The 23,590-nt window shown below is 39.9% G+C and overlaps 1 protein-coding gene across 2 annotated transcripts in view; it reads left to right on the top strand.

Annotated features, from left to right (window-relative positions):
- Positions 1-21,207, top strand: part of LOC111657801 (rho guanine nucleotide exchange factor TIAM1-like) — a 45,948-nt gene extending 24,741 nt beyond the window's left edge. For both annotated transcript variants that reach the window (XM_023410115.2, XM_023410116.2), the window contains exons 6-27: positions 206-430; positions 1,976-2,161; positions 3,585-3,731; positions 3,876-3,950; positions 4,420-4,590; positions 4,850-4,954; positions 5,427-5,508; positions 5,840-5,926; positions 6,715-6,927; positions 7,522-7,622; positions 12,978-13,163; positions 14,436-14,504; positions 14,851-14,976; positions 15,089-15,197; positions 15,939-16,118; positions 16,230-16,348; positions 16,437-16,545; positions 16,725-16,783; positions 17,009-17,114; positions 17,248-17,335; positions 17,488-17,660; positions 19,463-21,207. In XM_023410115.2, coding sequence (XP_023265883.1) covers positions 206-430; positions 1,976-2,161; positions 3,585-3,731; positions 3,876-3,950; positions 4,420-4,590; positions 4,850-4,954; positions 5,427-5,508; positions 5,840-5,926; positions 6,715-6,927; positions 7,522-7,622; positions 12,978-13,163; positions 14,436-14,504; positions 14,851-14,976; positions 15,089-15,197; positions 15,939-16,118; positions 16,230-16,348; positions 16,437-16,545; positions 16,725-16,783; positions 17,009-17,114; positions 17,248-17,335; positions 17,488-17,660; positions 19,463-19,992 — 3,246 coding nt within the window. In that variant the 3' untranslated portion in view covers positions 19,993-21,207. The remainder of the gene's footprint in view (positions 1-205; positions 431-1,975; positions 2,162-3,584; positions 3,732-3,875; positions 3,951-4,419; positions 4,591-4,849; positions 4,955-5,426; positions 5,509-5,839; positions 5,927-6,714; positions 6,928-7,521; positions 7,623-12,977; positions 13,164-14,435; positions 14,505-14,850; positions 14,977-15,088; positions 15,198-15,938; positions 16,119-16,229; positions 16,349-16,436; positions 16,546-16,724; positions 16,784-17,008; positions 17,115-17,247; positions 17,336-17,487; positions 17,661-19,462) is intronic.
- The last annotated feature ends 2,383 nt before the right edge of the window (positions 21,208-23,590 follow it).

The following is a 23,590-nucleotide window of genomic DNA, read 5'->3' as shown; positions in this document are numbered from 1 at the left end:
TCTCCCGTAGGCAAACATTACCATGACCCATATGTTCTCTGTTTTCTCTCCTTTCATGCTCTTTGAAATTCTGATGTGCTCTTATAATTAGCAGCGAATTGAAACAGGAATAGCAAATGAAGAGCTTTTTATTTTGAATGTCAAGGAGCTGATGTGCAGGTGTTTAACCTCTGACCTTCGCTTGTCTCGTTGTTCCCCGGCACAGACCTGCAGCCAGACAGAGCTGGAGAACTGGATCACAGCCATCCACTCAGCATGTGCCACCGCCGTTGCCCGCCAGCACCACAGAGAGGACACGGTGCGGCTGCTTCGCGCCGAGATCAAGAAGCTGGAGCAGAAGATCGACATGGACGAGAAGATGAAAAAGATGGGAGACATGCAACTGTCTGCCGTCACCGACACCAAGAAGAGGAAGACGATCCTGGATCAAGTAGGTTTTATTCTCCTTTCTCGCAAAGTTCCCACGTGTCAAGTGATTGTGTGGGATTTTGACAAGTATTATCCTGATTGGAAGAGTCTCCAAATTTGACTGGTTCTCTGAGGACGTCCGGGAATATCAAGATATCGAGCAAACTTAGAAAATCACGTCACAGAAAAGAAACGTCTTTTAATATACTTCTCTATTTAACAGCATTTTAAAATTTAACTGCCGTCCGACTGCTGGCTAAATTCACATTTTCCTCTTCCTGCTCCTAATTCAACATTATAAAAACCAATTTATTTTGAAAGAGTAATGTCCGAACATTAAATTTGAAGTTCAGGGCAATAAACAACATTTGTTAAGAACGTTAGATGTATCTGGATAACTTCAAATACTGAAATAAAATATAATAGACACAAAATGGGCAGAGCAGCTTCATCAAATGTGGAAAAAAAACCCAGAATGCATTCAGATCAGTTTAGATCAGATTAGTTTAGATCATACTTATGGGACAGTATGAAAGTACAGCTGGTATTGGGACTATTTTTCTCCAATGTAGTCCTAGTTTTAGTGCAAACCAACCTATCTACCCATTTAAAACTTATCTGAGCTGATGAGCAACTTAAAAAGCCACGAAGGAATGATAAAAGGGTAACGGACAAGCTTTGACAGTCTCTGATTTTAGTAGTGTAGCAGATGCACTCATGGAGTATCACATCAACACAAGAGCTCTTGTCCTCAACCTCCTGCTACTTTTGTGACTGACACTTAAGTAGCAAACTGCTGTAGTACCTAAGATGTTTTTCACTCATCCTGATCCATGGCTGTAGTATCACACATGAGTAAGTATTTCAATATCAGTATCCATCCCCAAGTTGTTCTAATGCAAGAAATAGAAGATGGAGAAAGAAGAAGGGGGGGGGGGGGCATGAGGGGATTAAGTAACAGATCTCGGATGCTACACACCTATCAGCCACCATACTGCTTTTTGTTTAGTATAAACATGGTATGCAGTTGGCACCACTGGATAACCTGCCATTCTCTCAATTAATTGCAAAGCTCATATTGTCTTTAATAGGTCTGTTTACAGAGAAGGGAGATCAAATGGCCTTTGTTTGGTCAGTTAGGTAGTGCCTGGTTCTGTTTGGCAGTGTCAGGTTTCACATTGTGCTGAGCTGAATGGATATAGGCCTGCTCCTTAGAAAGCTGAAACACTCCCAGCCTCTATCTGCCAGTGGAATGTGCAGTATTGTCTCTTTCTTGTCTCTGGGCTACTTGGCAGTGATACAGAGCCCTCCGCCATGGCGCTGGCCGCCTCTTCGAAACATCAGCGCAGGACCGTGACTGGGAGGGGACGCCCCAGTGAATAATCACAATGTCCTGCTCTACTGCCCCAGTAAACATCAAACCATTAGGCAGAGAGGGTACAGATTGGCAAAACTTTGAGCAAACTGGTAACGGAGCTTCTGGGGGAAATCTTGGTCCGAAGTTGACAAGCAAGAGCCTTGATGAACAGTTAATTGGATGAATTCTTGTGTCCCTCTCACCCTGCAGATCTTCCTGTGGGAGCAGAACCTGGAGCAGTTTCACATGGATCTATTCCGCTTCAGGTGCTACCTGGCCAGCCTGCAGGGAGGAGAGCTGCCTAACCCCAAACGCCTCCTGGCCTTTGCCTCTCGTCCCACCAAGCTAGCAATGGGCCGACTGGGTATATTCTCAGTCTCTTCCTTCCACGCACTGGTAAATATCACCTCTTTATTTCTTCATGTTTATTAAATGCCCTTATTTAATCAGTTTTTTTTATAAAGCGTTCTGATGATACGCTTTTATATAACATCTTAGGTTTGATTTCATGTATTTACATTTTTATGCATTTAGCTGGAGCCTTAACGAATGAGACTTGAAATCATTGACTATTTGAGGGATCAATGTCTAGCTCAAGTATACTTCAGCAACTCAAACTGTAGCTGTTGCAGGGATTAAACCTGTAACCTTTTGGTGTAGGATGATCTTTTCTCAACACTATGTTTTCCTTTTTATAGAAGTTCCTTCCACTGTAAGCAGAGTAAAATACTACATCTCCCTCAAAATACACATTGGCACCATCTAGTACACCTGGTGACTCTGCAGGCAGGGCAATTGATTCCAGAAACTAAAGTGTGTGTGTGTGTGTGTGTGTGTGTGTGTGTGTGTGTGTGTGTGTGTGTGTGTGTGTCAAACCACTTTTTTCCCACAATGACTACTATTTTGGAGCAGGGCACATGTTTGGGAGATTTCGGTTCAGTTTTGGCCTCCCACTGCTGCACTAGGGTTATGCACTTCACTGCTAAAAGCACTGGTAGTACAGGAAAACATCTATTTGATTTTTATAGACATGTTTGCAGATCAGTGAGGTACTTTTTTTTTTTTTTTTTCACCAACACAGTGCCGCAGAGCAAGTGGGTGTTTGAGCTGCGAGATAGCAGGGTGGGATATCTAACAAAAGACACTTTTAACCTGTCCTGCTCTTATTTTTATCTTTCCTTCACTTTTATTCCACTCTAATTCGCTCATCTCCACTTCCATGAATATGTGTTTCATCAAAAAAGAAAAAAAAAGAAAGAAAAGCAAAATAAGTGTCTTGGTTAAGTTGAGAGCGTGCTTGCTCCTACATGCAGAGAGCAGCTTTAATGCTTCAGCACAATTTTTAAAACATCTTTCACTTTTGCGTCCTCACAGATGAGTAACCTAGAAACGCCAGGTTGTGTAAAAATCTGCATGAGCCCAGTGCTCATGTGTGAAATAGACACAACAGTTCTATATTTGGATGTAAAGTATTTATTAGAGTAAGGCCCATGTGACCCCTTTTCCTCATTTTATTTAACCAGGTTAGTTAGCTATGCTCAAGTTCTTAAAGCAACGGCCTGGTGAAATGCTCCTTGATCATTTTTTTTTCGTGGAAAACTTATTTTTATAATACCTTTTGTCATATGTGTTTATACTTTCTGCACAGTTTAAACATAATTTTCTTGTTCCTGTGATTTAGTTTTTTGTTGTTGGCTTTTCCTTGTATGGCCCCATTTTACCAATGTTTGCAGAATGTGATGTGACGTGAGGTCAAACAGATTGTAGTCCGTCTCATTTGCTGTGTTTGAGCCCCGACTGAGCTGCTATATTTTTGCAGGTGGCAGCTCGCACAGAGACCGGAGTGAGACGGCGAACACAGGCCATGTCTCGCTCCTGCAGCAAGCGCAAGAGCAGGTTCTCCTCCCTCTGGGGTCTGGACACTACCTCAAAGAAAAAGACAAAAGCCCATCCCACTATCAACCAGGTCTGTGAAGTCTTCCATTCTCTTTCAGACAGTTCATTTTTCAGTCAAAAGAAATGCTTTGCTCTTTTTGCCTTTTCCTTAAGCATTTATCTCCCACAATTCTGCTTGAGTTGTGACCACTTGATCTTCTCTTTGTCTCTGCAGGTCTTTGCTGATGGTGAAGAGCCATTAAAAAAGCCCATAGATGGCATATATGTTGATCCTGCTAAGGAACACAGGGTACGGAGGAGTCATTCATTTTGTGTTCAGATGTTTGACATTGGGGTGTAGATCAAGCATGACTGGGAACTTAATCAACGAAATCTTTAGCCAACATTGACGTCAGTGAAATATCAGCCCTCTATGTATCCCGAATAAGCAGCAGAGCAGAGTCTCAGCTATAACGGCCACTCAGGCATATTAGAAATTGTAATTTTTCTTTCATTCCTTTAAAGGCAATGTGCAGTGATGTACTATGGTCCTTGAAAAAAAGTATTGCAACTGCTCTGTGGGTTTATTGATAATAGCCATTTAAATGGGGAAGTACTGGAGACAGAGATTATAGTTTGGGAGTGATTAAAACATAACGGTGTAATTATCAATCATTTTAATCAAATCAAACTTTGCAGTCAAAACATGTTTACATAGTAAAAATGAATCTGCTCTGTAGTATCAGACTGAATAAGACTTTTAATGTCTCTGTTCAAAGAAAGGTGAGGAGGGAACTGTGAAAAGCCTTCCACGGCCCAGCACGGAGAGTGACATCTGGGTCCCTGACCACCTCACCCCCTCCTGGGTGTGTCTGCCAAATGACCAGCCGGTGCTTACCATCATCCAACCAGGAGAGTCGGCGCTGTGCGTTCTGGAAACCATCTGCAAGGTAACAGCGCCCAGAGTCAAATGACCTGCGCTGACCTACGGTTCAGGTTTCATTCCAGTCGTGTTTGCATGACAAACGCATAAAGATACATGCACCTGTGCCTGACATGACATTACTTACCTAAGATAAATAACAGTTTTGCAGAGTCAGAAAGATTAGGAAAAACATGTCTGACATTGTAATGGAGGAATATCAGGTATCTCAGTGCTTTGATGCTGGGTAAAAACCCTCTTTCTGTCTCTTTGCCCTCATTCCACAGGCTCACCAGCTCGATCCCACCAAGCACTACCTGCGACTCAAATTCCTTATCGAAAACCAAGTGCAATTCTACATTCCTAAACCAGAGGAGGATGTGTGCGACTTGGTATGTAACTACCTGCTTGAGCATGATCTTGTTCTCCTTCTTCGCTAGGCTGTTTAAGATTATAAAGGTCAAGAAACAGATAAAAAAAAAATGCCAGTAATTGCACTGGAATGTGCGAGGAATCCCAGTATGCAAAATACCGCAGACACGACAGCATCCAATGTGGTGAATTATTAATAGGTTTTATACTGCTATCCTCTTGATTTCATGTTTTCTCCAGGCAAACCCCATGCCCCGAAACATAAATCTATTCATGGAAAGCCTTAATAAAAATATCTGTAGTGACTTTTGTATTTATCATGTAATCACAACATGGACCATTCCCGCATACAGACTCTGCTGGAGCTGCTTTGTCTAAGAATACGGAAAATTAACATGCTGTTTCCGTGCTTTCAATAACCCACCCACCAGAATATGAAAAAAGTAGGCTGTTGTTTTCGGGATTTATATAACTTCTTTTTGTTCTTCACAGCTTTACAAAGAAATTGAGCTCTGCTCCAAAATAACGAAAGTAGTCCAGTTTGACAGAGATGAATCCTGCATGATTGGCTACGGTAGGAACCATTTCAATTCTCCTGTGTAGTTTCATTCAGATTGATGATTATTATAATTGATGAATCTATGATTTTTGTTTTCAGTTAAGATGCTGTAATGAGGTCAATGTCAAAGATTTTGTATGTAGGGCTTTTTTGGGTGTATTAATTGCTTTTGTTTGACCTATACATAACCTTTTTTTTTTCTTTTCCAAACCATTCGCATTTGTACTGCACAAATCCCCCTGATGTGTTTTATATAAGAGTCCCCCTTCTCTCTCTCTCTCTCTCTCTCTCTCTCTCTCCCTCTCCTCTTCTTCTCGCCTCTCTGCCTCTCCTTCCCCTCCTCCAGGTTTCTCCATTTCAGTGGTGGAGGAGGACGGAGTACAGCAGCTCTACATCACTGATGTGAAGGCGGGTGGATTAGCCTTCGCCAAAGGTTCATTACCCTTCATTTCCATCAAATGAACTTCCTTCAAAGATGCTCAATCTGCCTCTACACTGATGAGTTACTGCTAGAGAAGAAAAAAAAAAAAAGAGAATCTGGGGTGCATTGGCCATTTTTCCGCTCTTCTCCATTTTCAAAATGGAGTATTTCTCTCTCGAGGTCAATGCGCATTTTTTTTAATTTTTTTTTTTATACAGTTTCTCTTCAGGAATGCATTAGTGCATGTTTATTCAATAGGCAGGGAAAGTTTCAGAGAACACAGCAGTTCTCAAGGGATTTGATTACTATAATCATAACCACACTGCCTCTCACTGGCCTTTGTGAAAGATGATGCTGAGTAGGACACCTCACCGCAGCTTTTTCACATTGGTACCCATGCTACATAGTTAAACTCAAAAGGTTGAGTGAGGTGGGAATATGCTGGAGTTGATCACAGTGCAGGCAGAGCACAAGCTGTGCAGCAGACAGCCAGATATTTGTGCTGGCCCAGTGGCTTTCATAGGGCATAGATACTGGGTCATGCTTGTGGGTCTTAAAGGCAAAGAAAATATAAATGATCTGCAACTAACTGTCTCCAAAATTGAATAGTTTGTCTTGTTTTTTTTTTTTTTTTTTTTTACAATATATCATCTCAATTTGGAGTTTATTGGTTGGTTAATCAATGCTGAAAATGAGCTAGATTGTTGTTACCATCTCGTATTAGGGGAAATGGGAAATGTTTATATAGGGCGTGACAGGCAGCAAATTGAATCAAAGCTAATGGCGTTCCCATTCTGCAGGTCTAAATGCAGGAGATGAAATACTCCAGCTGAACGGAAAAGACTCCCACAGTCTTAACTTCTCTGACATGAAGGCAGCATTCTCTCAAGCATCGCTTGCTTTGACGGTCAACACCCTGCCTTCTGTGGACCGCCGCCAGCTGTGCTACGTGCCGCCGCGCCGCTCAGATGCAGAGGAAGATCTCTACACTGACATCTTCTCCCAGAGTCAAGGTGAGCCCGACATCCAAATGCAGACATCTGTCTTAATCTTTTGTTTCCCTCACCCATTTAAAGCTGCAAACTTGGCACATTCACAGCAGAGTTTACTGAAGAGCTTAACCTCAGAACGCCATTTCCCAGAAATTGTGCACATTGTATTAACACCCTCAGTTTTTTCATGTCTGGTCATGTTTGCCAACGCACAGTGATTACCCACCTGTAATCACTTCATACCAAAGATGCTAAATGAACCAGAAAGGCAAAATTAGACAGATCTCAAGCTCAGATTTATTTATTTTTCTTTGCCTCTGAGAAGAAACTATTTCTTGCCAGTGTCCTTAGAGACACCTGTTTCATTTATGCAAACACGGTGAATCTACAGGGTCTTAATTAGAGAGGACAGGCGGCTCTCAGCTGTGGGTTGCAGCCTCATTTTGTGGAGTAGACTGATAAAGTCAGTACGTTTTGCACAAGTCTTAAATCTTAAATAATAAAAACCACAAGGTGCAGATTTCTCATGTATTTTACACGGTGCTTGTGAAAATATATTCATGTCATTTCAAAGGAAAATGATTCTCATGCACGTCTGTTTTTTGTTTGTTGCAGAGGAGATCCTGGACGACGGGGTGGGACTGTTGCTGGAGAGCTCGGGAGACAGCCTGGACGACGACTCTGAGATCTTCAGTGAGTTTGATGAGTGCAGAAAGGTAAGGGCACCGCTTCATTATTAATTTGTGGAGTCTTGATTTAATATCACCACAGACAATATCTGACAGCACATCTTTCATATGTGCTGGCTCCTCTGCTTGTTCCCCGCTCTTGTCCTCCACAGCAATCCCCCTCAACTCTGTTATTATGAAAATAGCAGTGAAGAACATTTTGCTTCACCACAGTTTGAAGCACCATCTGTTACTGCCTCGTTTTATCTTGTTCGGGAAAGCAGAGCGGTGTCCGTGTTTATACTATCCAGGTGTTAACCCCATGCTTCTCGAGACAAACTCTATATTAGGTTTTTTTCTTTTTCTTTCTCGGCAAACACCTGTTTTAAACCGAACGTAGATATTAATACACACCTACATTGCTGAATGAAGTGTATCCTATGCATTAGAGACTCATGGCGAGATGATGCATTCACTTGAACGTAACTGCTAAGTGAGGGGTGCTTTGATTAAGCTTGCATTCTAATTGCTTGATTGTGTCTGGTGATAAGGATCAGGTGATGAATGGAGATGCATTCATTTTAACTCTAAATGAACATAGAGACACAAATTACAAAAGGCAGCACAGAGCAAGACTGGTAAGACAAGCAAAAATGACACAATCTCAAAGGCCTACATTTTGCTATTGAAGTGCTTTGGCTAACAAGATGACTAATTCTCCTTATGCTGTGTAAAATAAGAGCGTCAGTAAAATTAGATTAAATCAGCGGTATTGAAAGCACAACTCCGCTCCTGCTCATGAAAGGATGATGTCTGTCTTCTTCTACATTAGTTCATCTCTTATCAAAACACTTAATTACTCCATTCTTCACTGTACCAACTGGAGTGGAGGGCTCATTGGAAGAAATCCAAGGATCAGTGTGAGATCCTCAGTCATCCCACTTGCTATTCAGATTGTGGACTGGACATATTACTGCTTTTTTAATTTATTTTTTACCAGCTCTCTCCTTAATTCCACCATTTAACTTCTCTCGTTTGATAAACAGCAATTAATCAAATATCGTACCAGCTCTGGTTAATTACCTGTGTAATGATTAAGAATAATAATGATAATTATACTATGGATGGGAGCAAAATAAAACCTATGTAGCTATAGTATTCCAGCATAGTGGTGGTTTTAGGTGGTGTTCTGTTAAGTTGTGCCTTTTGTCTCTTTCAACTCCTTTCTCTTTGAGGCTATATGTTTGAAGATAAAACATTAAGTTACAGGCTTCCTTTGTATTTGTGTAGCACTGAAAGTATTTGATGAATCTGGATCAGTGATGACGTAAGACTTGTATCTGTATCTGAAATGTGGTAATGATGTCTGGATTTGCACCAGCAGCTCTCTAACCGAACAAAATGGTACAAATGTTTGCCAACTGATCCGCTCTTTGGCTGTCCTTGATAAGAGTACGCCCTGATGACTGTGTACCTCTAGAACTTTTTGTTGCAATGCACTATGCACTAAGAGGCAAAAAAAATCTATCGTAATATTACTGTCATTGATGTAGTAGGGAAAAAGCAAAACCAATTAGCATTATAGCCTTCATTCCTCTGTGTCTGGGCCCCTTTTTGCTCTGGGATTTATTTAGCTGGTCACATTGTTTAGTCGTCAGGCATTCGTGCCAAACATTCAGAGCAAGTGCTTCTTCCCAGACTCACCATCTGGACTTGAACCAACCACAGTGAGAACTTCACATTGAAGAGGCAATGATACCAATTTCTCCACTGGCTATAGACTTTAGCCTGCAGTGCAGTTGCAAGATATTTTGTGATCTGAACAGTCATAACTGCACTTTGCTGTACACTACCAATTTCAGTCTCTCAACATACAAATATGTTCTCTTTTGTCATGGAGCTGTTTGAATTCTGGGAAAAGTAGGAAATTGGTAACTGTAGCACAATGGATGTGTCTGCGGGTGTATTTTTTTATTTTTATCCTTTACTGATCAGAACAAGGATATTTTCCAAGCTTGTGCAATTATCACAGCACCACACACCTCCTTTGATTTACTTATTATTAACTGCATTTTTGGCATGCCTCATCATTTCCCGCTCTCCATTTTCTTCCTGCAAAACCTCCCACGCCAGTTGTTCCTGTTTTTTAGTTGCTGCTCCCCCTCTCCCCATCAGTCTCTCCCTATTCCTCAATTTCTGCATTTATATTCTACTGCGGTGTGGCTCACCCAGCCAATCCTGCTCCACCGCAACCTTGAGGAGGAGACTCCTTCCCTTCCCTGCTCCTTTGCTCTCAAGACTCATTTACAATGCTGCCGGAGTTGGCCAGATCTTCACACTCATGCTGTGTGTCTGAGTTTATCCAGCCTGTAAAGAAGAGAGAGAGAGAGAGAGAGAGAGAGAGAGGGAGGGAGGGAGACAGAGGAAACAGCAGAGTATCAGTGACAGAACTATAGCAGACTCGGAGGGAGAAAAGAAGGGGAGTTGGAAGGCTGTAAGTGCTGGTGGGCGGAGAGGAGGAGGCAGAGCAGCTTCACTCATCCTTCATCACAAGCACCACAGCACCTTCTTTTTTTAAAAAAAAAAAAACAAATGTGTTGGAGAGGCGCAGTGTAGACTTGACTCTTTCCAAAGCCTGGAGTCTCTTCCTCTCTGGCACTTGAACTAACGCTGACTGTCCACCTGCGCCCGGCTATGTCCGTGCTGAAGTGGAGCAAGCACAGCAAGCGCTCCTCAGACTCCATCCATGACATGCTTCATCTGGTGAGATTTCCTTCCTTGTGTCACTTTTCTGTACCTGGTTAGTTGTTGTTGTTGCTGCTGCTGCTGTGATAGACGCTGAGCTGCTGCTGCTGTTGTTTTACTCCACTGAGGGTAAACCACCTTTTCCTTCTCTGCGTTTGTTTCACACCTCCTCTTGGCTGCTCCAGACAGACAACAGGAAGCTGTGAGTCACCGTTTGTGTCGCAGAGTTGCCCCATAATCACTGGAGTGCTCCACAGGATGCCAAAATAAAACGCTGCATGTAGGCGCTGAGTCTCTGCAGATCTGACCCCAGATGTCTTTTGATAAACTGGCCTGACCGTTGTTGCAGCGACTGTTGCAGAGTTTTCTCTCTGGGCACCCCAAGCTATGATCTCAGGCTTATCATAGTTTCAGAGAGCAGACGTGCAGTCTTCTTCCTCCTCCATCATCAGTGCTTTTATGCTTCGAAACTGTTTTTAATCTATATTTCATTTGCTATGGGAAATGCTCCTCTCAGCCCCTCTTATCTACATATTGTTCTTTTCATGTGATATTGAAGGCTTTGATCCCCCGCCCCCCTTCTCTGTTCTTTCTCTTCCCTCTGCCATGTCATAACTGTCCATGCAACCAAAGCTGCCATGGTGTTAATTAGCCTAGTGAAGACTATGACTGGACTGTGACTGTCTTACTGGGCTCTGTAAAATTAGATGAGCTCAGTTGATTAAATGGGCAGGAATAAGCTTTATAAAATCATACTTTTCTCTTTTTCTTTGCATGATTCTTCTTTTTGTATGGCTTGAAAACTTGATGCGCGATGCTATTGAGTGTGTCTTTTTAACTTCTTTGCTTTCATACTACAATTGAACTTCATTTTGGGTTGGATATCTAGTATCTCATCACATCAGTAAAATGTGGCACAGAGTGAAACTGTTGATGTCTTCTTGTAGATGCTAATGAAGCAGAACTCTGTTGATCTTCCTTTGACAGGTTCTCTCATGCTACTGGATCCCACACACGATGAGCACTAAGTTTATGAACAAAGGGATGTTTCCGGCGTTGACCTTTGCCAGGCATTTTGACTTGTTAAAACCACTCTCTACATCCACTTGATTTTGGACATGATGATTGCTTATATTCACATCCTGTGTTTTATTTTAACACCATTTAATAGGCAAAAACAACATCAAAGTTGGCAGCAGGTTTCACAAAGCCACTTTCACTTTGACATTGCAAAATTAACACCAGTGTATTGGTGTAAATTGCATTTGCAACATCGTCATGTACAGACATTATTGCTCCCAGTTCATCTGCTGATCTGGGAGCTGCCTGATTATTTTTGGGAACATTGTCACAAAGGGACAAAGGGCTGTCGTGCCTCACATATGAATGTGTCTGTCTGATTGGGTAACAATGCTGCTAACCATTGTCATTTTCAAAATCTGCATGAGAAGATGCGTGACTGTCATTTGATAGCGCAGTGTTCTTCCTTTGTTCTATACCTTCGCATTTCATTTTTTTCATATCATATTTAGTATGATGGAAAAAGCACATCTAACCTGTGGTTGTTTCTACCTATCATCTACTTTATGGTAAATTTTGGTTGTCTGTGTGCGTCTGTCTGTATGCCACAGTGAAATGAGCTACTCAGTTTTGTATTTGCACTTCTCTTTATGCACAGTAATATCGAATATGAAAAACACCAAGTTGGTTTGAAGCCCTGTAGACTGTTGATGGACCAGGAGATCTGATCTTAATTAAGATTATTTTTTTTTATCTAAGAAAGAATAATGTTCTGTCTTCTCCAGCTGTGTGGAGGCTATATTATTATTCCTTCCCAGAGGAGCTTGTAGGTGTGACAGGATAAATTGCTTCTGTCTGGCCTATAAAAACCCTTATATTACCAACTAGAGACCTCTCAGCTCTCCATTATGCACTCCTATCTGCTAGTGGTTCCTCTTATAGGGGCCATAACAGTTAATTCCCAGTGACTTTCTCAATTAATCTTTATGCATCATCTGCTGTAAAGTAACAAAATCTATTAAATACTTTTCTCATAAAACAAAATGAGGGTGTGATGGGTGTGAATAGAGTTCTCTGTTGTGTTTGTATTGATGTAAAAAGCCAAAATACTCTTGTTGTTACGGCTGGTGAGGCTGTAATCTTTTGCTAACAAAGTAGACTGTATTACTTCAGCCATGCAGGCTGGTTCTGAGTGGGGTCTATTTTTGTCCAAAATGATAGTCTAATGCACATCAGGGCTGGTCTCCACGGCAACCCATACTGTATGTGGACAGACAGGGTTGTGTGTATATTTTGATTCTGTGAAAGAGATGAATCATTACACCACTGATCTGTCAGTAGGAGGAAAACACCAGGGAAAAGAGTGAAGGAGAGGGAGGCGGAGAGTCATTGTTATGACAGACTGAAAATAGACCAAATTAGTGCAAATGATTTTTTTTTTTTTTTTTTAAGAGCTGCCTCTCTGCCTCTTTCCAGGCTCACTCTCTGCTCAGTCATGAACCTGTGCACATCAGCAAGTGGAAAGTGACAGCTGCAAGTTAATATTTGGATATGATGATTTCAAGTTGGAGTTGCGTGATTTAATCAAATTTTTCCTCAACACTCTCCTTCCCCTTTTCCATTTTTTTTCTTCTGCAGAGTACAGAGCAGGTCGCTGCTTTCTGTCGCAGTCTCCATGACATGAATCCCTCGGAGTGTGTGTCCTCTTCGCCTAGCCCGGACTCGCCCTTCCCACCTCCCGCAACTCCCCGGCAGCTCTCCGATGCCGACAAGCTCCGCAAAGTCATCTGTGAGCTCGTGGAGACCGAACGCACCTATGTCAAAGTCAGTATCACTCATCTTACTTAAAGAGGCAGATGGTCTTTGTGAGGGTGCCTGTGTTCCTTCTGTCCATCGATCTATGTATCTGTCTGCCTCGGGTTGTGTTAGCCCTACGCATTACCTATTCCACATGTCCAATCCATATTTATCTCGGTGTCCCAGGAGACCTAAGGGGACACAGCTGTGCCCTTGCCTGGATATTGCCTAATCTTTTTCTGCCCGATTAGGAAATGTGGCTCCGTGCAATAACTGGGTTATAGAGGCCATATAATGGGATAATGTCAAGGCTATCTAAAATGTTATACCTCATTACAGGGGGCATGTATATACTTATTATAGAAATCGCAAAATGTGCATGATTGATGGTGGATTTTTTTGTGGAATTGGGCCATTTGTTCCAATTACCTCAAGACATTTGGGCGCATTTTATGTGTCTGTGCAATTTGCAGTAGTGGCACTTGCAGTTCAATTGCTAAGGTAATGTAGGGACAGACAAAATTCTCAAAACACTAAAAGAAGGAGGATTTTAACTCCTGTAACTATGTAACTATGGGTAAATGCCAACTACTGTAAACTACATACCTATCATATCCTTGCTGATAAGTTCCAGCTTGTGACCAATGTTGGTGATGCGTTTGTTTTTGGCATACGTTGTGATTTATTTTTTGAGACCAGACCTTTTTTTAAATTTTTAAAAAAATTCTTTTTTTAACCAATTTGGGCGTCAATGATTTGGCTTCTTTTGAGTTTTATTAAGTGTCTCATGTTACTTATATTTGTTTGATTTTAAACTTCAGAATTATTCCTTTTTCATGTGATGTTTATATTATTTGTCTATTTTATTTTACCTTCTTAAAGACAATTATTATTAAATTGACAATACAAAAAATGACATGTAAATTGCAGTTCATTGTTTTGTTAGACCACCAACCATCCTTCTTTAGAGAAGTTACATGGTCTGTTTTTCAACTTTTTGAAAGAGCTGCTAATTAATCACATGGGCTTTCTACAGTTCAGCTAAGGTATCTGTTGCCACAGTCATTTATTTAATTGGGTTTCCATATAGCTCTCTTCCCTTTAAAGCGCATGCAGAGAGGCATCCACCAGCTCCTCTGTCTTTGATCTTTGAGGGACTCTCAGACTATCTCTGCACCTTAAATCACTGTTTTGTTGTGAGAAATATTTAAGCCTGTAAAGCTGCATGTTTTTCATGTGTGTATTCCACAAAATGACATGGGCAACCTTGATTCACACATATTGCACATTGTCTTGCAGGATCTCAATTGCCTCATTGGGAGATATTTAACCCCACTGCAGAAAGAGACCTTTCTCACTCAGGATGAGGTATGTCTAATTTTCCCCATGAGCCTTTGAGGGGTAGTTGGCTTTTAAATGCCACAACTGTTGAAATGTTATAAGAAAAGTGGGTTACATAATCAAATGAAGAGTAACCGTGTACGAGGATAACAGGGGTGGATGATGAGAGAGAGAGAGAGGGAGGTTTGTAAGTGCATGTTTTACATGCACTTGAGATTCAACAATAATGAGATTCATTTGGATGTTATAAATTTTGAGCATTTCCATGCTCTAACTATAGCAAGGGGCTAGTATTGGATGCACCACACGAGGAGAGACATTTTACTTAACACTGTAGTTATTTTGACTTTGCTCAAATGCTCTTCTCCTCCAGCTGGATGTACTGTTTGGGAACTTGCCGGAAATGGTGGAGTTCCAAGTTGAGTTTCTCAAGACCCTGGAGGATGGGACCAGACTGGTTCCAGATCTGGAGAAGCTGGAGAGAGTGGATCAGTTTAAGGTATTCTCTCCTTGTTTGTGAAACATACACCAAAAGATATGACCAGCAACAAGCACTTCAAAAACACCCATAAACCTTTTTTTTAACTATTGGTTGGGTAATCTCTTCACAGAAAATCCTCTTCTCCCTGGGAGGCTCTTTCCTGTACTATGCAGACCGTTTTAAAATCTACAGTGCTTTCTGCGCCAGCCACACCAAAGTCCCCAAGGTCCTCGTAAAGGGTGAGTAAATGTGCTCTTGGGTTGACATTCTTCGTTGGCTCAAAGGAGAGCATGTATTTATCCATCAACCATCTGCCATATCCTGTGAGGCTCCATAAATCTGCTATGCGGAGTTGTCAGCCAGACAGTTGTCCATTTGACCTCTGCATACTTTCAAGCTGGTGGCTCCCAGGGCGAAAAAAGCTCTGCAACATTGAATGATATATATATATAATGAGCAGTGTTGAACAGCTTGTTCTCAGCCTAGTACACCCACTCGCATTAACACTCAAGTGGATTTCTTTGTTTGCTGCATTTACATTCAATGACTCAACTAGTTATTGGCCATTATGAGTTTGCTGAGGTGTTACTTGGGTAAAGCTGCTTTTGAAGCAGTAAACAGATTATTCCTGCCCACTTGTGATTGGCTGCTCTTAGCTGAAATGATTAGTCTATAAAAAGCATGAAACATATAATTCATTTCTAATGCATCACAAAGTAAAATATAAACACTAACTGCCTCTGAGTTTGCACAAGATCAACATGTTTACAGCACAGTAACCTGGGTAATATCAGGCCAAACAAATTAAGCCAGTTTCAAATAAGAAGAGTACAAGCTTTATTATTAGAAATTACAGACCATAAACAAAACTTCTAGAGTAAACAACTAGTAGAATAATCTGTGCATGCAAACGCATCAATTATGAAAAAAAATTAGATGTGTGGATGAGTTGCATTAAATGTTCTTTATTGGTCATTCAGCCAAAACAGACCCCGATTTCAAGGCCTTCCTGGATGAGCGCAACCCCAAGCAGCAGCACTCTTCCACCCTTGAGTCATACCTAATCAAACCCATCCAGAGGGTGCTGAAGTATCCCCTCCTGCTGAAGGAGCTTTACTCGCTCACAGACCCAGACAGTGAGGAGCACTACCACCTGGATGGTAAGACCCAGCCACATGGCTGTTTTGAGAAGACTAAATCATTTTGACAGGTGAGAACCTGGGTGAATACATGCAGTCACAACAATTCAACTTTAACCACATTGTCTGCAGTTGCCATGAAAGCCATGAACAAAGTCGCCAGCCACATCAATGAGATGCAGAAGATCCACGAGGAGTTTGGAGCCGTGTTCGATCAGCTTATCACTGAGCAGACCGGGGAAAAGAAAGAGGTAGGTTGGACAAAAGTGGCATGGCTCAGTTCTGTCAACTGAAGCATACATGTGGAGTGACTGCGGGTATTTTGTTGATTTTTGCCAGGTTGCTGATCTGTCCATGGGTGACCTGCTACTCCACACCAGCGTGACCTGGATCAACCCTCCTGCCTCCTTAGGAAAATGGAAGAAAGAGCCCCAGATGGCTACATTTGGTTTGTCACTATTTTCTGCCATGATTATGTAACGAGCATGACTTTAAGTATTCATGTATATTGTCCTCCTACATAAAATAATCACTACTGTTTACTCAATTATACATTTAAATTTGACAACTTTTGTAACACTTTCAGTGATAACTGAAACTGAAGTTTTTTTCCCCATTGCTTTTTAGTGTTCAAGACCGCAGTGGTCTTTGTATGCAAGGATGGGTCCAAGCAAAAAAAGAAAATGGTAAGATTTTCACACAAGCCATCAGCAGCACCCAAGTCCATTTAAAATGTAACCTATTTTATTACATTATTGTAAATTTACTTTGCACATGTGCTATTTTCAGAATCAGCCCATTGGGTCACCTGTAAAAGACGCCTTAAAGCTGATTATATCTAGGTGCATCTCATTTCACAGGCATAGTTCTATAGGGGAAATAAACTGGATTTTTTTTTATTATTATTGTAGGGTGGCTCCCATCGAGTCTCTGTATCTTCAGATGAAAAAGACCCTTTCCGATTTCGTCACATGATCCCTACTGATGCCCTTCAAGTCAGATCCTTGTCCAATACAGGTAAGAGACTCAGTAAATAAAATACGGTATTGAAATATGTTGTCTTTTCCCAAATCCAGGAATTCAGTTTACAAAATCTTTCCAGAGTGCGCTGTGCATTAAATCACATGTGAACTGTTGATTTCCTCTTCAGATGGCGAGGGCTCTGCTGTGTGTGAAATTGTCCACACAAAGTCAGAGTCGGAGGGAAGGCCAGAGAGGGCATTTCAGCTGTGCTGTAGGTGAGGATCTCTACTAATGGAAGTTGAATTCCACTGCAGATTGAAGCTTTTGTGCCTCTGAAAGTCCGGTGTCCTTTTGTGCATCTGAAAGCCCTGTGTGCTGCTATCTACAGAGTGACAAACTGATAATGTGCCCCTTCCATCTCCTGCAGCTCTCCAGAAAGTAGAAAAGACTTTCTGAAGACAGTCCATTCCATCTTGAGGGAAAAGCACCGCCGACAGCTCCTGAAAACGGAGAGTTTACCCCTCAACCAGCAATATGTGCCCTTTGGAGGAAAGCGTCTCTGTGCCCTGAAGGGAGCCCGTCCCGCCATAAATAGAGCAGGTAAATGCCAGTCTGTGGCTGTATTCACCCTACAGCTCAAAGTGTCCCAATTTTGAGTTTGTTCCTGACACAGATAGGATGCTTTGGTGTAGTGTGAACTGAAAAAAAAGCATAAAATCAGAGCTTTCCTTTTCTGGTTTCAGCCACATTCATACTTTTAATTAATATGTGGAGACATACCTGCACCCAGACAATATTGTAATATTGTTGGGTTTTTTTTATAGAAAAGGTAATATAATAGACTGTTTGAGTTGCTTGGTTTTGGCAGATCAGATTTTTCAAAACAGTTTTTTGTATTTTGTATGTAGTAGGATATTGTAATACTCAACCCTGACAAGGCAGGACAACCTTTGTTGGAATCTATTAAAATGTGCTTTACATCAGTATTGCTCATTGTTGGTTAATTAGTGAATAAGGTTTTTATTCCTCTAGTGCTAAAAAAAAAAAAAAAAAAAAAAAAATATATATATATATATATATATATATACAGTGCTGTGAAAAAGTATTTGCCCCCTTACAGATTTCGTTTGTTTTTGCTTTTTTGTCACACTTACATGTTTCAGATCATCAAACTAATTTTAATATCAGACAAAGATAACCTGAGAAAATACAAAATGCAGTTTTGAAATGATGATTTCATTTATTAAGGGGAAAAAAAGCTATCCAAACCAACCTGGCCCTATGTGAAAAAGTAATTGCCGCCTAAACCTAATAACTGGTTGTGCCACCCTTGGCAGCAACAACTGCAATCAAGCGTTTGTGTTAACTGGCGAGTCTTTCACATCGCTGTGGAGGAATTTTGTCCCACTCTTCTTTGCAGAATTGTTTTAATTCAGCCACATTGGAGGGTTTTCGAGCATGAACGGCCTGTTTAAGGTCATGCCACAGCATCTCAAATCGGATTTAAGTCTGGACTTTGACTAGGCCACTCCAAAACTTTCATTTTGGTTTTTTTAAGCCATTCAGAGGTGGACTTGCTGGTGTGCTTCGAATCATTGTCCTGCTGCATAACCCAAGTGCGCTTAAGCTTAAGGTCACGAACTGATGGATTTTCTGGTAGAGAGCAGAATTCATGGTTCCATCAATTACGGCAAGTCGTCCAGGTCCTGAAGCAGCAAAGCAGCCCCAGACCATCACACTACCACCACCATGTTTGACTGTCGGTATGATGTTCTTTTTGTGAAATGCTGTGTTAGTTTTATGCCAGATGTAACAGGACGCACACCTTCCAGAAAGTTCCACTTTTGTCTCGTCAGTCCACAGAATATTTTTCCCAAAAGTCTTGGGGATCATCAAGATGCTTTATGGCAAATGTGAGACGGGCCTTTGTGTTCTTTTTGGTCAGCAGTGGTTTTCGCCTTGGAACTCTCCCATGGATGCCATTTTTGCCCAGTCTCTTTCTTGTTGTTGAATCATGAACACTGACCTTAACTGAGGCAGGATGTTGTCAGACAGGTTCTATTTAAGTGATTTCTTGATTCTACAGGTCTGGCAATTCATGATTTAACAAGGGGGGCAATAACTTTTTCACATAGGGCCAGGTTGGTTTGGATAGTTTTTTTCCCTTAATAAATGAAATCATCATTTAAAAACTGCTTTTCGTATTTACTCAGGTTATCTTTGTCTGATATTAGAATTAGTTTGATGATCTGAAACATTTAAGTGTGACAAAAAAGCAAAAACTAAAGAATTCTGAAAGGGGTAAATACTTTTTCACAGCACTGTATATTACCAAAATCCAAAGTAATGCCCTGAAAGTATTAGTCATTTGTATTAAGTTTTTGATCTTGTGTTTTTTGCAGCATCCGCCCCAACCAGGACTCTAGGCCGGCGAAAGCTTGTGCGCAACCGCTTCACGATCGACACCGACATCGTTTTTGACGGCGAACCTGAACAAGACCTCACTTCACCACAAGAATCCGACTCGAATCGGCTGCAGCTGGAAGACAAACCAGATCAACAACAGCAGTCTGAATTGGCAGGTGACACAGACCGCTGGGTGGAAGAACAGTTCGACCTAGAGGAATACGAGGACCAGGAAGAGGTGAAGGAGACAGACATCCTGAGTGACGACGATGACGAGTTCTGTCAGACACCCAGAGCGCCATCTGCTGAGGCTGACCTAGAGGCCCCTGTCATGGCTTTGTCCTTGGAGGGTGAGGAAACAGAAGAATGCAAGAGCCTTAAGTCCCCAATAGCCAGTGAGACACATGATGAAAAGCTGGTCAACAGGGAGAAGCAGAGCGCCGTGGACGATCAAAAGCAAACGGAGAAGGGTGAGATTTGGGTACGAAGGGAGCAATCGGGTTCAACCCCAGACTGTGGCACATAAAAAGCTGAAGAGGACAGGCAGACAGCAAATGTTTTATCAGCTTTACATGAGCTTCATAAAGATCAAGTCATCAGTCAACAAACAATGCATGGGCATTGACGTATATCACACAGCTAGTAGAAGATATATCCTTCCTTACCTTACTTTTGCTGACTGCTTTTTGTACAGGTAAGATCATCAGTGGAGCAATACAGGAATCCAGAATGAGGGAGCTCTATCCCAAATCAAATGCTGTTACATATAAGTCAAGCGTAAGCTTTGAGAGATGAACTGGTACAATCATGGAATCTAATCAACTGCTTTGATTTGGCATGGTTTGCACATTTGGGCAGCATTCTATAGTCCTGCCTGCTGTTGCCAAATTTGGGTATTGTAAGAACATTAATAATTGTTTTGTCTGTGTGACTCAGAGATATTATCATAGTTAAGGGCTGTATATTATTTGTCCTTAAAGAAATAGAATAAATAAATGCAAAGGACAGTCTTGTCATGCATCATTTACTGTACTTGTACATTTTCACATGAATATACACTGACATGTTTTGGGAGCAGATTTCCTGTTTATGTATATGATTTTGACCACTTGTTTTATGGACTTAAAGCTATCTTTCTAGCCTGGAAAATATTTTTGTTGGATCTCTTGTTACAGTTAATAGTGGAATTATGTAATAGCCCCCATGTCACAGAGGCTAGGGGATTGTAATTTGTTTTAATTTAACATAATCCTGTTTTACTTGAATTTGCATTTGCTGTTTCATGTCTTTTTATTTACTGTGAAACCATTGTTTTCTTTTTTTCTTTTTTGCTCTTCAGTATTGCCATTCAAAGAACACCCAGCATTATATTAATTCTTAACATTTCACGTGCACACTCTGTATTGTAGAGACTTTGCACATCAGCTACTTTTGACAGGTCTTTTGAGTTCAAAAAGATTGTTCACTGGTAATGGATTACAAAGCAATGTTTTTTATTTAATTTATTCATATGTAAATTAATTTGTTAGCATAACGACATAAGTAATCTTTTTTTTTTCACAAAGAAAGTCCAAATTTGCTCAAGCAATCAAGGGGAAAGACAGTATGCCTACAGAGAGAAAGAAGTCATACTTGTAAACAACTCATTGTGCTACTAAGACTGCATTTTTATTACTGTGTGTATATAGAAAAATGTATTGATATCATAATAAATACAGTTGTTTCCTACTTATAACTCAAAGCTCCTCTCTGTATTGATTCATTTGTTAGTGTAGTTTTACTCAACAGCCTCACTTATTCCCTGCAGCTCTGCAGATATCATCCCTGTAAAACAACTTTGTGAAGTGAGAAAAATGCATAAATGCCCGATATGCTCCGACATGACTGAGAACAACAGAACTGAGCAGCTGATCAGTACTTTTCTTCTACTACTTCACAGAAAGAATGCAATTGCAACAAAATGCGGCAAAACTAAAAACCTTCAGAAGTCATTATGAGCCACTTTGTGTGTTTGCAAGCCACGGCTGATTAAATGTCTGAATGATGGTGAAGAAGCTCAAACCCTAATTAATAAAAACGTTATAGTATAGTAAGACATAAAAAAGTAATACTATAACGAGGCATGAAAACGTCATAGTGTAGTAAGGCATAAAAAAGTAATACTATAGTGAGGCATAAAAACGTCATTTTAGTAAGTCATATATTAAGGCACTAAAAATGTCAAAAAATATCATGGTATAGTAAGGCATAAAACCATGAAATAACATCATAGTATAGTAAGGCATAAAAAGTAATACTATAGCGAGGAATAAAAACGTCATGGTATAGTAAGGCATAAAAACGTGAAATAATGTCATAGCATAGTAAGGCATAAAAAAGTAATACTATAGCGAGGCATAAAAACGTCATAGTGTAGTAAGGCATAAAAAAAGTAACACTATAGCGAGGCATGAAAACGTCATAGTATAGTAAGGCACAAAAAAGTAATACTATAGCGAGGCATAAAAACGTCATAGTATAGTAAGGCATAAAAAAGTAATACTATAGCGAGGCATAAAAACGTCATATTTTAGTAAATCATATAGTAAGGCACTGAAAATGTAAAAAAAACATCATAGTATAGTAAGGCAAAAAAACATCAAATAACGTCATAGTATAGTAAGGCATAAAGAAGTAATACTATAGTGAGGCATAAAAACGTCATAGTATAGTAAGTCATATATTAAGGCACTAAAAATGTCAAAAAATATCATGGTATAGTAAGGCATAAAACCATGAAATAACGTCATAGTATAGTAATGCATAAAAAAGTAATACTATAGCGAGGAATAAAAACGTCATGGTATAGTAAGGCATAAAAACATGAAATAACGTCATAGTATAGTAATGCATAAAAAAGTAATACTATAGCGAGGAATAAAAACGTCATGGTATAGTAAGGCATAAAAACATGAAATAACGTCATAGTATAGTAATGCATAAAAAAGTAATACTATAGCGAGGACATGAAAAACGTCATAGTATAGTAAGGCATAAAAAAGTTATACTATAGCGAGGCATAAAAACGTCATAGTGTAGTAAAGTATCAAATGATATAGTATGATAAGGCATAAAAATGCTAAAAAACGTCATAGTATAGTATGGCACAAAAATGTCAAAAAATGTCATAGTATAGTATGGCATAAAACGTCAAAAAAAACATCATAGTACATTAAGCCATAAAAGGTTATAAAAAAGTCATAGTATGGTAAGGCATCAAATGACATAGTATAATATGGCATAAAAATGTCAAAAAACGTCATAGTATATTATGGCATAAAACGTAAAAAAAAAAAAATTATTATATTAAGCCATAATAGGTTATATAAACGTCATATTATGGTAAGGCATCGAATGATATAGTACAGTAAGGCATAAAAATGCTAAAAAACGTCATAGTATAGTATGGCATAAAAATGTCAAAAAACGTCATAGTATACTATGGCAAAAAATGTCAAAAAAACATAATAGTATATTTAGCCATAAAGGGTTATAAAAACGTCTTAGTATGGTAAGGCATCAAATGACATAGTGTTTTAAGGCATAAAAATGCGAAAAAACCATAAAGGGTTATAAAAACGTCTTAGTATGGTAAGGCATCAAATGACATAATGTTTTAAGGCATAAAAATGCTAAAAAACGTCATAGTATAATATGGCATAAAAATGTCAAAAAAAGTCATAGTATAGTATGGCCTAAAACGTAAAAAAAATACATATTAGTATATTAAGCCATAAAAGGTTATAAAAACGTCATAGTATAGTAAGGCATCAAATGATATAGTATAATAAGGCATAAAAATGCTAAAAAAAAACGTCATAGTATAGTATGGCATAAAACGTAAAAAAAAAAAAAAATTTGTATATTAAGCCATAATAGGTTATAAAAACGTCATAGTATGGTAAGGCATCAAATGACATAGTGTTTTAAGGCATAAAAATGCTAAAAAACGTCATAGTATAATATGGCATAAAAATGTCAAAAAACGTCATAGTATAGTATGGCATAAAACGTATAAAAAATTCATAGTATATTAAGGCATAAAAAGTCATGAAAAAGTCATAATATAGTAAGGCATAAAAAAG

Source organism: Seriola lalandi, unplaced genomic scaffold (genome assembly GCF_002814215.2).
Source record: "Seriola lalandi dorsalis isolate HSWRI2012SDOR001 ecotype SW California unplaced genomic scaffold, Sedor1 jcf7180002054413, whole genome shotgun sequence".
NCBI lineage: Eukaryota > Metazoa > Chordata > Actinopteri > Carangiformes > Carangidae > Seriola > Seriola lalandi.
Note: the sequence above shows the minus strand (reverse complement) of the source record. Positions and strands in the feature narration are given on the sequence as shown.